At 35.0% G+C, this 19130-nt stretch overlaps 1 protein-coding gene across 3 annotated transcripts in view; it reads right to left on the bottom strand.

Annotated features, from left to right (window-relative positions):
* TUSC3 (tumor suppressor candidate 3) overlaps positions 1-19130 on the bottom strand; it is a gene marked incomplete at both ends in the record, with an annotated part of 129565 nt that overhangs the window by 46136 nt on the left and 64299 nt on the right. For all 3 annotated transcript variants that reach the window (XM_081999793.1, XM_081999792.1, XM_081999791.1), the window contains one exon: positions 10444-10533. In XM_081999793.1, coding sequence (XP_081855919.1) covers positions 10444-10533 — 90 coding nt within the window. The remainder of the gene's footprint in view (positions 1-10443; positions 10534-19130) is intronic.

A 19130-nucleotide genomic window follows, 5' to 3' on the forward strand; every position in this document is an offset into this window, starting at 1 on the left:
GGGAATAAGTTCCACTGAAAAAAGGCTCATTTTAAAGACATTAAATAGATCAGCAGACATGTACTGGTCAGCTATACCAGTAAAATCCAGGATTCTACTGTTTTGCCCCTGTTTGTTTGTTTGCTTTCCCCAGTTGTCCTTTTCATTTTCAAATTGCTGTTGTGTGTTTACTATTTCAGTTGTGCTGTCTATTTTCAGGATTCATTCTACCCCGTGCTATATCCATTATCTTGTTTGTAAGGTGTGTTTTTCAACTTATATAGAAAAAAATCCTCAGAGTAACAGTGGTCTCTCTAATCTGTTTCTTCCAGAATTTTTTCCTCAGCTTTAAAGAGGCTTGTTTGGAGGGGTTTCAATTGTTTTTTCTTCAGTAAATGAAGCTTTCCAATATTTTAGTACAGTTAGGAAAGCAGGAAATTAAAGAAACAGGAGAAAAAAGCCAGAAATACAAATTAAAGTCTGTGTACTGTTTTTATTTTTCCAGTTACTCAAGGTTTGCAAAATATTTTTAAGCCTGAATTTAGTATAGTGTTTTTAAGGGATGAGAGGGATACAGTGGAAAGACCACAGTAGTAAACACACTATGGTCTCTCTGTGAGCACTACCTAAAGTGGCATATACATTCACATCATGTCCTTCTGGTTCTGTATTTTCCAGAGATAATTAAAATAATACAAGTGATCAATTATTTGGATATTAAATGACTAACAGCATGAATTTAATTCAATTTTGTTCTTCAATCGATTCTTAAAATCCATTCTTAAACTGTGCAGCTGATCCATGCTTACAATATTTCCACTTACTGTAGCATGCTTCTAGTTAAATGCACATTCAGAAGGTGAAGTAGCTAACACAAAGGGACTGTGAGTATTACTATGCCCAAATATTTGGGCATAGACAAAACTATGGAACAACTCCTCTTTTTATCCGACAACGATAATTCAGTCTGATTAATATGAACTACATAATTATGGATGTGCAAAAGGTACATGAACATTACTTTGTTTGGAATGTTTTTTAGATTTGCAAGACCATCAGTAAAGAACTCTCTTTAATTTGCACTGTACCTGAAGTTAAAATGCTCCAGCCTTTAACAGCTTTCATATAAATATTAATGATAAACTTACAAGGAGAACAGTGAAAAATGCCTTTTCAGTACAAACATGTACTGAACTACCATCTATTTCTAATAAATGTGAAAGTTTAATTCTGTAAGCACTGAATACTAAGAAAATGTGATGTACATTACATTAAATCTGCTCCACAACCCACTTCTGAGCATCATATTAGCTACATGCAAGATGCTCTTAAAACATTTAAAAAGCAGATCAATCTCAGTCGTGTTATGTGAAAGTCACCTCTCCTAAGAAGGGCTCTAGAGATCACCTTTTCTAACCAATACATGTGGCAGTTCTGCAATAGCTTTTTAAGTGGCAGGCAAAAATGTGCTTGTCTAAAGGGTTGTACAAAATGAAAATAATTCCTTGTTCTAAAGCTTGTGTAAAGCCCACTCCTTTTGTGAACTTGTTTCTCAACAATAGTGACATAAAAAGAGTTTGAATCCTGACCAGCAATCAGGATAGCAGTTAAATTCTCTCCTCCTCATCCTCCAAGGAAGATGGATGGAACAGTTGGAAAATAGTAATTCCCTTTCAAACATTTTTGGTGACTTTTTGATAAATATAGCTTACCACTTACATAGCCACAGCAAGACTTAATGTCTGCTTCTACATATAAGCATTGATAATGTAACAGCCATGTAAGCTATCCCTGTCAGCAAAATCTAATTGAATTAATACAAAAATAATTAAATAAATTGAACCTTTCACCAGGATCCTTAATTATAAGACTATAGTTTGCATATTAGAGTATATTCTAGAGAATCTAAATAGATTAGCTTGAATTTTTCCTTTGGACATAACAGAACAGCAGAAAGCTTTAATATTAATAACACATATTGTATGGCATTTCTGATCACACAAGCATTACAGATATATGAAATAGCTTTATCTTCTCAACATATATTGCAATGAGGTGTATTGAGAAGATGAAAGTATATACATATGTTCTGATTCTTTTATAATTACAATCACTGTAATAAACAGAAGTACAATACCAACCAATGAACATTAGATAAGTAAGATGCATAAACTAACCTGAAAAACGCAAAAAAATCAGGAAACAAGGTCCTTCATTTATTTAAAGATTCTCATTGTTTATTCTACAGCTAGACCAAATTGCTTCTGCTACTGAAGCATTACTGTGCCGAAAGAAAAATGCATACACACATGTTCCTTGGATACGATTTTCAAAAGTGCTTTGAATAGGTCTACTGTAAAAAAATCAGTTGTAATTTTACAACTGACTTGGGGGGAAAAAAAAAACCCACAAAACAAACCAAACAAACAACCTGTTTAACCCAGTAGTCAACCCTTGCCTTTACGAGAGCTCCTACTCTCACGTTCTGCTCATATGTATAGCCTTCCCAAGTACTAGTTTGTTCTATTTTAATTTTAGCATAGGAATAGGTTTTGCCTATCTTAGCACACTATCTGAAGTCAAAAGTGGCTCCTCAGCTGCCTGTGTTCAGATCCTGTTGAATTATGTATGTATGCTGCTAAGCAGTTGTCCTCATTTCAGCTGGGACAGTATTAATTTTCTTCCCGACAGCGGTGTTTTGGATTTGGGATGAAAATAATGTTGATTATACACTGATGTTTTTAGTTGTTGCTGAGCAGTCAAGGACTTTTCAGCTTCCCATGCCCTGGCCTGCCAGCAAGAAGGCAGAGGAGGGGGGAGGAGGGGGGTGCACAGGAAGCTGGGAGGGGGCACAGCCAGGACTGGTGACCCAGGCTGGCCAAAGGGATATTCCATACCATGCAACTTCATGCTCAGTATATAACCGGGGGGAGCTGGCCAGGAAGCGCCGCTGCTTGGGAACTGGCTGGGCATCGGTTGGTGGATGGTGAGCAGTTGTGCTGTGCATCCCATATTTTGTATATTCTATTATCATTATTATCATTATCCATTCCTTTTCTGTCCTGTTAGACTGTTTTTATCTCAAGCCACAAATTTTACTTCTTTTTCCCTGATTCTCTCCTCCATCCCACTAGGGGCAGGGAGTGAGCAAAGGGCTGCATGGTGTTTATCTGCCTGCTGGGTTAAACCATAACAGCAGTGGGGGAAAAAACCCCAAGAACAGGACACTTCTAAGTCTCAAAATGAAAGGTACAAAGAACAGTAGTGGTAGCATCATTAACTTTGTGAATGTTCATAATGCTTCAAAAGAATATGTAAGGAAAATAATGAAAACAGGTATGTGTGCCTGTTCCTCAATATATTATCTACAAGATCTGGGTGTCAACATATATGAATTTAAAAAAAAAAAAAAAAAGGAAATTACTACGAATGATTCAAAGAACAGAAAAACAGAAAACAGATATCTTGCCGTTTAATGTCCAGGAACTCCAGGAAATATTTGATATCTAAAAAGTGGGATGTATAGTACTACCCTACTGCTTTTTAGAGGCTCAGAAGAACAAACTTCATGTACTATAAAACTTTTTAGTTTGCCTTTTAATTTAGTCCTTATGTCTTCTCTATTGTTTCTTCTGTCAGGAACAGCCATAAACATGAAAGGTGGGACAAAGAAAGGAATTAATGTTGTCAAGAGAGCTAGACAAAAAAACCAATGTCAGAATAATTTTTATTTCGGTTAAAACATACAAAAAGCATCTTATATTGATCAAAATATCAAGTAGCAAATAACTGTTGCCTTGCAGTTTAAAAAAGCCCACTTATTATATTTAATAACAAATAACCACCATAAAGAAGAATAACCACAACAAAAATGTGTCTCTGAACCAGAGATTACGAGTGAATTAGTCCATGAAGGACTGCCTGAAGTATGCTGCTTCATTTACCTTAACACACTGAAATGCTTGTTCCTTCTCTTGACATTGTTCACAGGCATAAGATCTAATCTGTGACATTGAAATGACAGCATTAATGCTTAGTAGCAAAACTATATGGAGAGGCAAGAGCTCTCCGGTGGAAAAATGTACCAGGTCTGTAACTCTGGAAGGCTCTGCAGGATAGAAAGTATTTTGATACTTGCTTAGTAATTCACAAGACAATTCCCAAATGCTGAAATTTTACTTCAGCAAAAGGAACATCTGCACTCTTGTACTATAGATTATCTTTCTGCACGGAAGAGGAAAGATTCGTAAAAAATCCATCTAAAGTAGTGAGACTGTGTTGTGCAATACCTGAAAATATAGTAGAGTTCTTTCCTCTTTTCTCCCCTCCCCACTCTCTCAAAATTATTGAAAACTTGTAAGATTTTAGAAGAAAACACACATGCTTAAGTTGTTTAATAGCTACAGGAAGACTGTCTGCACAGCTCTATTCAGAGAACAGAATCTATACAGAGAAAAAACTACTGTATGACTATTCCAGGCTTAATGTTTTCCATTTCTAGTGTGGATATTGCAGTGATATCATAACAGTGGTAGTGCCACTTAAGCAAAGGTATGCTATCAGGAGCTCTGAAAAGGCGCACTGCTGGGCTAAGTCTAATTTTATTAAAGTCAGTGCTAAATTCTAATTAAGAACTCAGCTAAATCAGCTTTTACTGATGAGAAGGATAAAATTTACCTTGATTGTTCTGGAGGGAAATAAAACAAAAATAAAAATAAATTAACAGGTGAAATTAAAAGGATTATGTGGATGGTCAAACATTGGAACAGGTTGGCAAATCTGTAACCATGGAGACATTCACAATTCGCTTAGACAAAGTCCCGAGCAACCTGACCAGCTTTGAGCAAGCAGCTGGACTAGATGTTCTTCAGAGGTACTTTCCAATCAAAATTATTTTATTAGAGAAGGCTCTTACCTTTTAACATCTACACAATCAGTAAAGTCCAAGAAGACAGAAGATTCCTACCTGGCACTCAAGTTGGGTTTAAGAAAATGGCTCTTGTTTTAGTAGTAATAGAACAACATGAACAGGTTTTCCCCTTGTGTCATTCTGCTTTTATGTCTTTAAAAAAAGGTATATTTGTCTGTATTGCATTATGAGTCTATCTTCAGATACTCCATAACTTCACATATTTGAGGACTCCCTGATTTCTGACATAAAAAGAGATTTTCTGTACAAAACCGTTCCTCTTTCAAATGAAGATAAATTGCTTCTAGAAGACCATCTACACTTAGCAAAAGGGGGGAGGAGGGGAGGGAACAAGGAGCGTTTGTTAGTTGAAAGTGGTATCAGTCAATTAAAATTGGATTTCTGTAATTAAAGCAGCGAATAAAATCTAGCACCTTTTTTATTTTATTGGATTTTATCATGACAGACTACCTGCTGCCTCATTACTTGACTAAAATCCAGTTTTACTTGTTAGGAATATATTCCATCTTTACTCAGCCAAAACTACAGGACTTGCAAAACAATGGTACTACCTGAACTTTTACAGCATGTACACTTGAAGAATTGACCATTTTAAGAATATAGAGGTTCTGATGACTCATTTGAGCAACCCTTATGTCATGATCATCTTCCTACTGCCTTTTCTTCCCATAATAAAAAAGGGTACAAAATATTGTGTAAGGTTTCCCTTTTCTAATATCAAGGTAGAAACATGTGTTATACAGAAAGTTATTGAAATGCCAGATACGATCACCCTTGCAATCTCAAATTACAACAGGTGTCTTACAGAGGTTAATAGTTTTTCCCAATACTAGATTAGATATGATGTTGCTCATTTGTTAATGTGCTGATCTGTTAACAGAATTAAGATTGTTTTATATTAGTTTGACATCTTACACTGCCAATTGTTAAGTTTTTTGACTAAATCAAGATAGATGTTTAAATTAAAGGCTTGAGAAACCCTTTATGAGTTGCAGATTCACTGCTTTGATAACCACAGGAAAGCCATTTCATTAAATACACTCATAACATAAATTACCTACTTCTCATTTCTATCAAGCATATTAATATAAACAATTAACTATTCCAATAAAATATTAAGAGGTATTTTCAATAGCACTATGGTTGTGATTATTGTCGACAGATGCACCAAAATGTTGCTGTAGTAAAAGTGATGCCAATCTGGGTATCTTACATTAGATACTGATATAATAAGCTGTATAAGCTTTCTTTTAATCCAAAAGCAAGACAAATATTTAACAATATATCACACAGTAAAGTGACTTTTGTGTATATTGGAACCACTACGAAGCAATGTGGCCACTTTCAGAAAAGCCAGGCATTACAAATACAATCTTGGCGAGCTGTACTTTGAATATGCTTCCAGATAGACCGAAGGCAAAAGTCAACCTATTTACTGTGACTTACTGAGCTTGAAAGGGAGAGTCATTCTTTGAAACTGTTCCAAGAAATAGTTCCATTTATTTTAATTAGACTCGTATCAAAAAGTCATGTCAAAAAACACAGAAGAATATACTTTAATAAATGACATTTTGTCCTTCTTAGCAGTAGAGGACTACTGTGAATTAAGAATCTCAATATTCTAAACAGAAATTTTTCACACAGAGTACCTTAATTTGGCATTGACAAATGCAAAAATGATAGTAGCAGTCAAATATATTTTTCATTTAACTTCGGAAACATACAGATTACCACATACCCATTTCAGCAAGACCATTTGAAAAGTGGTATTTTAGAGATCGTTCCTGACTAAAGATCAGTGGTTATAAAACTATGAAAGGTAAGTAGTGGAAAAAAGCTAAATAAACTCCACAACTGAACAAATATTTATATTTGATCTGATACTGCAAGTTGTTCTATCTAAAAGATATGCTAAACAGATCTAAATTGCTTTCTAAGGACATAATTTGACTTATGCTTAAGCAATTTTAACAAGCTTTTAAAATATAAAGACATATTAAAAAAGTCCAATTAATATAGTGGCAAATAATACCATTATCCATTTCACAAAGCATCAGCTGATGTAGGAAAACCATCTAATATCTGATGATAAAAATATCATATTTTCCTCTTCACACAAAAACTTTTCCAACTTCTCAGAGAAGGAGAGAGCTTTGGAAACCATCTTGATTCAGCATGCTAGATCAAGCTTGTCCTTTGCCCTGTTCTCAAACAAGAAGGTTTGCAAATTTTCAGCCATTTTAAAGATGCAGTCTTGAGCATACTGCACAATAAAAATTGTAGAATTTGCATCCAAACCTGAAAAATGGCTACTACCCCCTGGATAGATATACATAAACGCCTTCTTTCTAGTCATTGCTGCTATTTGATTAAAAGCTGATGAAAATCTAATGAGAATTCTTAGCTGTTAGGTCAGTTAAAGAGCAACAGAACTACTCTCTGCAGGAGGCTCAAAAATATGTAATTTCTTTCTCCAGCTCCCTACTTGTCTCACCACCAGCTCTATACAGATCGAGCCCTGAATAAAAATCAGAACTCTCCCAAGACTGTTTATATACAGGTACCAATGGGATGTTTAGTTTTCAATCTCATTCCCAGTAAAACAGATACAGATTTTAGTGTCACACAGTCAGTAAGGGCCTAATCCTAGAAAAATGATTAGATAAAAGATGAAGAACTCCAGAAATACACCAGAGATAAAGAATGTGTCAAGATAGAAGACTAGCACCAGTTTCATCAACCTAAACCAGAACTGAGGTATCAAACAACAGTACTGTGTGATTCAGCTTTCCATGTAAAAATTGGTGCTGCTTTCATATGGTCCCAAAAACTTAAATTAGCTGACAGCAAAGGAGAATAAAGGAAGTAACTGCAATAACCTCAAAAAGAGAGCACATGAACTTCACAGAATAGACCCACACAGAATTACAAAAATATGGTTTAAAAAGCTTCATTCAAAGAATACAATCATACAATTAAAAGTAGTGTAGGTAATTAAGCAAATAATCATAAATGCAGTGCAGAAGCCAAAAATTTTAAGACCTGGTAATGTTACTTGTACAAGACACTGGCACTAGGAAGTAGCGTTGTTTAAGCAAAGCAAACAAATGCCTTTTCATCTTTTGAAAAAAGGGAATTTAACAAAAAGAAATGAAATGTCATAATTTTAGATGACAAGGACAAAGCAAACAATAGGAGATATCTGAGGCAAGGAACAGTTCATGAAGGCAGAATATTATCACTTTCAAAGTGTGGTGGCATATCAGGCTCTGCAGCTAGTAGAGAACTGAACCACTAACTCCTATGAAGTAAGAAAAGCTAAGAATTAGTAAATTTGAACCTAACAATAAAACAATTAAGCTTGGCAAGCTATTCTATGCCTCCTCTTAAAAACTGAATTTTACATGGTAAGACTGTTAATAAAGTTAAAGAGTATTACATAGAAGTAATCCTTGTACAAAATTCACATGCAAATTTGAAATTGGAACTAAATCCTAGACATTGGAAAGAAACTGATGGGTTAAATTTCATCCAGATGTAAAGACAGCAGTTGCTGACTTAATGCAGAACAGTGCTACAGTGAATTATCATGGTTGAATAAATCTCTCAGAAGTGTTAGATAGGCATTTTTATGACTTCAAAGTCACAGGAATATAGATAAGTGCCTGAAAAATGAAACAAGAAAATGTTCAATAGAGTTATTTGAAGAAAAACACAATATAAAATAGGTAAAGATTTAAAGAATACTTATTAAGCTTCTAACACTGGTAAAAAACAGAGCTTTAAGTTACAACTACACTGGTCATTGATACCTTATAATAAATAAGAAACTCGGTGATCCTGCATCTATATTTTTTTAATTCTAAGAATCTGACTGGTTTTACTTACTGACACAGACATAGCTCCAACGTGGTGAAAGTACTGACGCATATGAACAAGGAGAAAGAGGTGAATCAAAGGCACAAAATAACTTACCTGAAGTCATATAATGGAGCAAAACCAGAAAATAAGGTACATATGTATACAGTAAGTTAGTGTCTAGAACTTAAAACAGTCTTCACCATTATTTTCATTATTTAGTTGTCCAAGCTAACACTCCCAAACTAGTAGCTTTTCAGACACATGGATAGGATATGAGTTCACACTCTGAAAACTGAGACAAGATGGCACAAATTAAGGAACAATTAAAGGGATATTTTAAAATTATTTAATGTAGGGTATACTTCAGAAACAGGTCTTTAAGAAGGGCAATGACTATAAAACTGGATATAGTAAAAACCACTGTGTCACAAATGATGTTTTTTCTATGTTGTATTTCTACTTTCTGTCACTCTATAGGAAAGCATCATGAATTTAATACTGCAACACAGTAATGAAAAACTCTTATTTTTTATAAACAGCGTTTTACAGAGATTATTACATTATCAATTCTACTTCTGCATAACAAAGTTGACAGTTGGAATCATGTCATTTCATAACATCAATATGCTGCTACATTCCTGATAAAAAGCAGATCAGTAATCAAATTCAAACCATCTTTTTTTGCCACTCCAATTAAGATATGACAGAAAGGGAACTTTGAATAAATTTTTTCTTTAAGACATAAGCCAGTCTCCTTTAACTAGTTATAGTCAAAGCTGAAAATAGCTCGACAAGTCACTAGTTATGGAAAAGCTTCCTGACCAGTAAGTTCACTGCAAGTTTCATAGATTCCATTCCAACAACTTGCTTGAAAAGTGGTAAACAACAAAGAGTGGTAGAAACTAGCCAAGGTCCTCTTTACCTTCCCAGTAGGCAAAGAGAGTTTGCCCTTCTGAATTCTGACGAATGTTTGCTAAATTGTTAGCAGGAAGGATCAAATAAGTTAATCCCTTCAAAGACAGCAGTAGCAGGACATAACAGTAATTTTGGCACTAGTCAACTAGTGGTTAACTTCTCAGTAAAGCTGATAAAGAATTTAAATTGAAGGAGTAAAGACATATAGGAAAAAGGAGTCCATAAAATTCAGGGGAAGAGTTACAGGCATGATAGAAAATGGTACAAAGCACATGAAAAGATTTGCCATCTCCTTTTCTAACTAAAATGCTCAAGGAAGACAAAGATAAGAGGTTACAAATCTCAAAGTTTGTGTAAATGGACCCAGAAAAGAAAAAAAAAAAAAAACCACACAACAAACTTGCTTTTCACTTTGTGAGGGAGCATGTTTCTACAAAAAGACACAATATTCGTTTATCCTTGGGCAGTGGAAATGGTGTGGTATGGAACATTTTATAACACATTCACTACAGCTGGGAGCCTGATAGAATTTTGGAAAACACGACCACTCATTTCATTGCTCAAATCAAAGACTGTGGCACCTTCTAAATGTCTGAAATTCCAAAATAAGTTCTGCTTGCAACTGGAGACATAAGACTCTGACAGACTGTCATACAGTGCTGTGAAACTGCAGTTATTTGCAACTGTAGACACACTGCTGAAAGTGACCATCTATATAATATTCCAGCCCCCCACCCTCATTAAAAGAATCAACTCACCACTTGTCCATTCTGAGGATTTTTATGTGCATACGGGGGTCCACGGATGTGATTCCACATCTGACCAGATGTCATAGCAAATACAACACACTAGAAAAAACAGAAAAACAATGTACTCATTTACTTACCCAGACGAATTAAATAGAAAACCATTCTGGTAGTGATGCTTGTTTGAGAGGCATAATAGTTTACCTAACCAAATGCAGTATCTATCTTTATTTGATTTTTAGGATAGGGTTTTCAGGTGCGTTGCGCTCATAAAATTCTTAATGACTTCTGTTAGAAAATGAGTTAGCTCAAGACACTCACTTCAAAATCTCACTTGAAATAATGCTGTCTTTATGTGCACTTGGAATTGCCACATTTACACATCTATATGGCAAAATGCACTCACAGCAGTAGAAGGCATTCATTGCAAATATTCTGCAAACTAGAGTTCAAGATTTATACAACATTTTGTGAAATTATTACTGCCTCTAGTCAATATAAATGTTTAGTTTACCTGTTTGTTTTCAGGTGTATGAAGTGATATATAAAACCATAAGAAAAAAAAGCAAATTATTAAAAAAAGTCTGTCCTATTTTATGAAATACTCACTGTGTGTGCTATATGACTGTGATTCATTTTAGCTATGACAAATAACAATGGTTGAGTTGGTAGAAAAGTTAAATTCCCCATGGAAAGAAGTGTGAAGGTAGGTTAGGGATGTATGACAACTGTAAAAATGGACATTAATTCTTGTAGAAGGTCATACCATAGCGTCTACATGGCAAACATCACAGTCATAGCAAAAGTCATTATGACTACCTCAAAAAAGGAAAATATAGTATTCTTTTGATTACCAAAATAGGAAACTTGGATCATCTAAATATGTCTTCTGACTTATCCGCACAGATTATCCTTAAACTAATTTAGGCACAGTTTTTACATATATGCTCATTTTTACTGTACATCAATATTCCCACTGGCATAATATAGTCATAGTGATTTAAGATCATGAATGTAAAAATTCATACCATGATGGTTAAACCCTTTAAAGGGTTTTCTTTAAAGAATGTTTAGTAAAACACCCATGAAATAAATGTAAACTAGTGTAGCTCTGTATCCCCATAAATGCATCATTGCCACCTCTACCAATATGATTTGAAGAAATCTTAGAAGGTTTGGACTTAGGACTGAATCTTGTCAGGCTTTATGCAAATTGGTCTTTGCTTTCCTGGATATTTTTTTTTTTTACTTGTTTTGCTGAAACAGCAAATTTTCCAAAGACCAGGTGGTTATGCCTAGTTTACATTATTTTTCCTTATCTTTGTATGGTATATTTTTTTTCTTTTTATTCCATTTAGGATGAAATAATTATGACCAACATACTGATGTAGTGTATGCATGGGATGACAGCAGAGACAACAAAAGTGAAAACACAGGATACAGTGTACCAGTATGGAATGGTTAGAAAGGGGGCATAGGATTACACTGGAGACCCCAAGCCTAAAAATATTACACCAGTAGTGAATTAAAGAAATACAGACATGGGAGCTGGTCATAGACAGTTTTAAGGGTAGGAAAGAGAACAAAGGACAAGCATCCAATGTATGTAAGATGATCCCCATTTACGCAGTAAATTTTGATGTAAAAAGTAGCTGCAGATCAATGAAAGAAGCACAAAGTGTAAAAGTAGCCCTAAGTGGAACCTAGAGCAAAGAGGAGGAAAGAAGCAGCATATCATAGTCTTCCTAGCAAAGAACATGCAACACTGACAACCGTAGCATCCCCTCGCCCCAAACTGAAGCCAACGTATGATCTCAAGATCCAGAGAGAAACAGTGGAAGAGTAACAATGACATCAGTGAAAGGGGAAGAAACTAGGAAGTGTGTGCATAACAATTCTAATTGTGGTGTTATTATTATTGAGACTTTTTGCCCTTGTAATAGAAAGAAAATAATGTAAAAATATGTTTTCATATCTGGTTTAATAATAAGTCTTTGTTGTAGTGTTGACATTTCAATTACATTAAGAACAGATTCTTGGCTTTAAATATAAGGTGTGTTTCATTTTGCCCTTAACAGCATTTGGAATGAAACAGTATAGTAATTAGTATGGCAGATGAAAACATACTGGTAGTCATTATTAGCAGATGGATTATGGTTTAATTAATATGCAAAGAAATGAAGAGTATATTCCATTACTGGAAAAGGGTAACAGACCGTTATTTCTATACCTTGCAGATTGTTTTAGCAGGGAAATTTATACTGCAATTTTGGTGATGAATCACACAGGAGATAGCTTATGTGAAAGTACAAAAGTGTAGAAACTGAAAATGTGGGTAAAAAAAGTGAGGTGAAAGACATATTTTGAAAGGACAAAAGTTAGTTGAAAAGTAAAACGTCAAAAGGGAACAGATGCATAGAGTACACAAACTGTGGCTCTCTGAAAGTGAGTTTTCTATGAAAAGTAATTTTACTCATTCTTAAATTACTGTATTCAATTTACATTCTCTAGGGCCACATCTTTTTCCATACGGAAAGATTATAAAAAAACCCCAGTTTATATACAGTCATATACTTTATAACAGATAAATTTTTAAATTGTTGAAGATCTGTAATGCTTGTCAATACAAATACATTGTCTCAAAACATGGTAACATCTAACAAAAAATCTAGGACACACAAGTGAGGAGAATCAGATTTCAAGTATTAATATTATTGAAAAGAAAAGAGATAACTATAAGGTTGTTTATCCTGATGTCATCTTTCATAGTCTTGCAGTTCAGACTGTTAATGACCAAGAAAACTAATTTAGTACACCACATCCTGGATCTGCCATGATTTCCTTCCATCATGCACCTCTTTACTGTACATTTCAAAATGATCTTTTCAGGAACCAAAAAACATTCTCCAGTTTCTCCCTTATCCTTTTCCACTCTTCATCTATTTTAAGTATACTAAGACGACAGCATTTCCATCATATCCCTTAAGCAAGCATGTGGTATGCTACAGCTAGAACTTCACATTCAAGCTCAATTTGCTGTGTTCTGTATTCTCCTATTATGATCATTGGGAAGAAAAAAAAACAACATTGGAAACTACTGACTTCTACTGGTTGTAAAATACACTTTAAATACACACCGTTATTTGTGAACAGATGCATGCATCTATGATACATGATACATCACACTGATACACAATGCTTACCATTCCAAAACCCATAGTTTCCATAGGATCCCATGCTTTGGGATCCAAAACTTCCAAAACACTTAGTTCACTGACCTTACTGTGAGTTGGTGTTTCCCAGGATAAAACTTCACCAAATTAATTTCTACAAGTAAGCAACTTCTAACATGCGATGAATAACTTCATATTAACCTTATGAATTTATATTTATTTCAATGGAACAACACATACGCAAAGAAATGGCCCTTTTCTGCAGTTTTCTTGGATCTTGTCAAAGTACAAATGATAAAAACTAGAGAACAGGAGAAGACTCAAGCTGAGGCACTCTTCTCTGAGCACTTAGAAAGATTATCAACTCCACTTATCCAGAGTAGAGTCTGTATTTCAGCAGTTCTACAGAGAAGAATACCACGGACACCCCTTTCATCCAACTGCTCCTTTCTTTCTCCTTGTCACACTCCAAGAACAACAGTTTAACTGCTGCATGCTATCTGAATTATCAGAGGAGTTCAGAGTTTACCTATTTTAAGAGCTTCTAGATTTATTAGATTATGCCAGATTAGTTTATTCTGCATCCAAATGATAAAAGCAAACAGAGTAGGTCTACATTACTGGCTGGTGTAATATACAGAGAGTAGGAACAATGACTTGCTAAAAACAATTACGGTTCCAGGACCAAATGTCCACAAGAATGTCTTTAGAGGCAATGAAGTTCACCCCCATTACCAGTCCTAGGTGAGTACACTGCATGCGTAGACAGGACTGCTCAAGGACCTTGTTAACAAATTGCAAGTGGTGCTTTCTTGATGGTTTCACAGTGCACGACTTCAGCCTTAGTTTCACTGAGAGGAAAACTACTCTGAGCTCGCCCATGGTGTACTTGTGTGTGTACCACAAGGCTCCTAAGAGCAGACCCAAGGTAAATAAGCACCAAGAGTCCCACCAGAATACTGCATTGTTAGCAAGGCACAACTTTACGGGTACATGGGCAGCATTTCTCGACTGTTCTTGGTCTTGCAAGCTTTGTCAAATGATTTGGGTTTAATACATCACTTCCTCAAATGTGTAAATTTTGTTAAACACTATCTTCCAGTTTATTAAACAAAATTACTAAAGACTTAAAAAGCCTTTTTGTTATGCATTTTGAAGTGAAGTTTCCTACTAGCAGATACTATGCAAAGCAGATCATTAGATTTCTCTCTGCAAATTTAGACCCCCAGAACATGGCAAATACTTTGTAACATAAGAAGAATAATGAAATTCTAGATTAATTTATTAATATAGTTAAATTCAAGCATGGTTTCAAAAAAACGGAGACACAGGCAGCCAGTTCTGTAGTTAATTTCTATACTGTTCTGTATATGTAAGTTCTAGCCATTTCACAATTATTGTTTTAAAGAAATGTAATCCTTTCCATTTCTCTTTGCTTTTGTACTCGACGAAGGCTACAGAGCTGCAAGATCTGTACTCAATTTCTAAATAACAATCCATCACTTATTGGAATCTCCAAAAAGAGATACACAATTCAAGGATAGGGAGTACAACACAGAAGCAAAGAGAATGGGTTTCTGTAGCTTTAGAAGGTACTGTGCATCTCTAAAACCTCTAACTATGGGAAGAAAGGGAAATTAATAACCTGCTTTTATTGCTGTTCTTTTGAGATACCTATCTAGTCGCATAGAGGAGCCTGACTTTTTCTAGCTCTATCTTTGAAAAAAAACACATTACTTTTATCCTCATTCCCAGAAGGGGTTAAAGAAGCCACTAGTAGCCATGATACCCTTCAAGCTCTTTTGGAGCAATAACTGATGATGAACGTACTGTACAGTATAGGTACTGTGGAGTGTATCAGCACAGAACACATTTCTCATAACTGTTAACCGTTATGACAAAAGTAAATACATGCTTTGTCTCCTCATTCAAGTGACTTGACATATTTTGCCCAATAGAGTCAACTCCTAGGCAACTGCCTTCTAATCTGAGACAGACTTTGCCTTCCCAGATTCCACAGGTATACAGGCAAATCTGAAATATACACATAAAAACAAAACTGAAAATTATATGCAGAAAACCACAGCGGCAGCTTTAAAAAGCTCCCAAGTAGCCCACGTTCTAGCAAAGCAAACAAATAAACTCTCAGCACCAGTACTGTTTTCTAAAATGTAGCAATTCCTTATTCTAAAATATTAAAAATTTGCCCAGTTTATACCATCTGACCTTTTATTCTCCCTGCTTAAGAAATGAAGAGCCTTGACAAGAATCTGAATTGCTTCTTGTTATGAGTATCAAAGGACTGGACTCTGCAAATATCTAAGGACTGAAGGCCTTCCTCACCTTTGTGCTAGCATGTCAGAGGGAAAAATACCTATAGATGAAAAGTAGGACTTGAATTAAAGTCTAAAATAATCTAGGGGATAAATTTTGGATGTAATCTCAAAAGACAACTTTCAGGATATTATGTACTGTGACTCAGTCATCCTGGTTTGCCATTCTAAAAGTCTTCAGGGTAACGTTGCAAGTAAAAATGCCTAAGGCATACAAGATACTACCAGACTCTGCAGTGCTTCAATGAGGTGATGAAACTGCTAATAGTATTGCTGTTGCGCAACCGAATGTTGAGAATAAAACCCGTTCAACAGTCTTGTGTGAAGTGGCATTGGAATCATTTGTGAGACGAAAGCTCTGGTCTTCCTTCTGAAAGTCTATCAAAACCATTAGTCGGATTACTAAAAACTTCATTCCTAAATATCCTCCTAAAACAGTGCTGGAAATATTACCTATGAGACACTACTTTTTGGTATCAATGGAGATATCAAACAAAAATTCAGTCAACATTTCTGGGATCCTCTGTTCTCCTGCTAGTAAAAACAGCAGAGGCACTTTATGCTGAGAAATTTTTTCTAATTTTTAGGAGCAATCAGAGGCACTGCACATTTTTCATTTAAATAAAAAGTATCCAACATTTGGAAGCATAAATGCTTTTCAAAAAAAACCTAAGAAGCTCTGAAAAACACGGAAAAGACAAAAAGTCTTCTCTGTTTGCAACGACACAGTTTTCAGTTACTGAATTCCAGGATATCTATGAGAGAGTTTCAGTTGAAATTAAAAATGTTATTTTAAATTTTGTTCATGAACTCTAGCTACCTAGCAGTACAACACATCCCCCAAAACAATCAAACCCCCAAACTACAGGTCTTAGAAAAAAGCCTCTGTGCTTTCTCAGTTCTGCAACCGACAAAAAGAAAGAACTACCAATAGGGAACAAAATAATTGCCCATACTCCTGTCAAAAACATGAGCTTCCTGTAGTTTTTATGCATATTGCCAGGCTTTCCCTGTTAATTTTTTTTTTTTTTTAGTTCAAAAAGGAGAAAATATTCATGAAGAATATAATTCTTTAAAATTAACTATTTATTAGTTATTTATACCCTTCATGAAAGCATTTTATTAGGCATGACTCCCTCCCCTTAACTAGACACCATCTTCTCCATTTTTCCTTTTAATGAGCTTTTATGAAAAAAGAAGCTCTAAGTTTTACTGGTAGAAAAAAGCACCATGTAAGAGAATCATAACTATACAATATCTTAGAATGAATATAATAATGACTGTCCATATTCTTCTATTTATCTTGACATATTCTAATCATTTTAGAGAACTGAGGTCATCTGTGCAAAAGCCTGCAATCTGGAATACTTGCTGATTCCACCAAAAAGAACTTAAAACATCACCTTTTTTGTCTGTGTAGATCTGAATAAAACCAAAGGAGCTTCTAGTAACTGTATGATCTTTCCTAAAACATCATTTTGCAGTATGGGGCTTTGACAACATTGTGAAGACAAAAGAACAGTAATGATTAGAAAAGGGAAGCATCAGCTCAACACCATGACTAAATTCTATATACTTTCAGCTATAAGACCTTTTTCTAAAACATCTTCTAAGTGCTCTTAATTTTTAAAGTAAAAAGTATTTTACAGGAACTAGTATTATAACCAACAATAAATGGCATTAATGCCATTTTAATTCTTTTTAACTCTATTATTGCTTTTCAATACAATCAGCAGCATGACAATTGCTGAATGGCATTAATACAGTCTCTTTAAATGCTTGATCACATTTCGACATTGATCCTGCCCACAGGGGTTCAGTTTAATGTGACTGTAAGTTTTCTACATTGCAATTTACAGTTACATTCAGATGTAAAATGTCCAGCCACCGCTAAGGAGAACAGCAAATATTTAAAGAAAGAATGATGTGTCAATTTTCTTAACTTCATTAGGAAGTTAATTATGTCTTCAACTATTTATTGAATGCAGATCGTAATAGAATGATTCTTGATTTGAAGAACTGTATTTAACTTCTGCAAGTCAAAAACACAATTCCCCAAGACATTCAAACATTAAACTTCTGAACTGAAAACCTGGAGTATGAAATTGGAATAAAATTCCTGTCTCCAGATATACAGTGCATGGTTAAACAAAGGAAATACCATTGATTACATATCTTTATTTCATTTTTGACACAAACATCTATTTCGGTGTGCTAATTATTGTTTTACTCATGTGATCTCTACAGATCAGGAGTAAAAAAAAGTTAGACTGATATTTATCAAATTTGAGCTTTCTGGTAGTAGTCTATCTTTAAAAAGTATTATCATTGAAAAATACTGGTAATCTAGAAAAATATATGCAACTAAATATGACAGACTTACTTTGGAAGAGAACTGTCAAAACCCTGTGCTAGAGCTCAGGATACTCCAAATGACATCCTGGAACAAAGACAACATTCTGGCCCTGGCTCTCTAGATCAAAAGGAAACATCATTCTACTTGAAATCTAGTCCTATAGGTCATTTATTCGAAACCTTGTTCTTTATTCCTTCCTCAATGTACGGGGTAGATTAACAAACTGCTTAAACAAAGAATGTATGCCATGTACAGTAATAGGAAATGCTATGATAGCACACGAGAGAAAACAGCATTATCAGTAGCCATTCATCACTGGAAGTGTTCAAAGTGTAAATGTGGCACTGCGGGATATGGTTTAGTGGGCATGGTGGTCTTGCGTTGCTGGTTGGACTTCATGATCTTAAAGGTCTTTTCCAACCTTAATGATTCTATGATTCTGTGATTATTCAAGAGTAACGCCAAATATTAAGGAACTCTGAACAAGGAGGTTGCTTTAAGATTTTGTTAATCATTTAGACGTAAAAATGAATTAAGAGCCCAACAGGTACTAGGTAACTTCATCTTTGAAGTGATGTAATGAAGGCTGCCAATGGGCCCATCAGCTGGCAGTGTCACAAAAGAATGTATCTTCTCATACTGTTAAATCGGAGCAGAACAGCAAACCATCAGTATGACGTGGCTTTGAAAAAGCAAAAACAATTATAGGATGCATTAGTAACCTACTTCTAGCAGAGCTAAATACACAGAATCATAGAATAGCCCAGGTTGGAAGGGACCTGAACAGACCATCTGGTCCTAGCTTTCGTGAGAAATGGAGCCTAGAAATAACATATG

Source organism: Phaethon aethereus (assembly GCF_964289735.1).
Source record: "Phaethon aethereus genome assembly, chromosome: 4".
Taxonomy (NCBI): Eukaryota; Metazoa; Chordata; class Aves; order Phaethontiformes; family Phaethontidae; genus Phaethon; species Phaethon aethereus.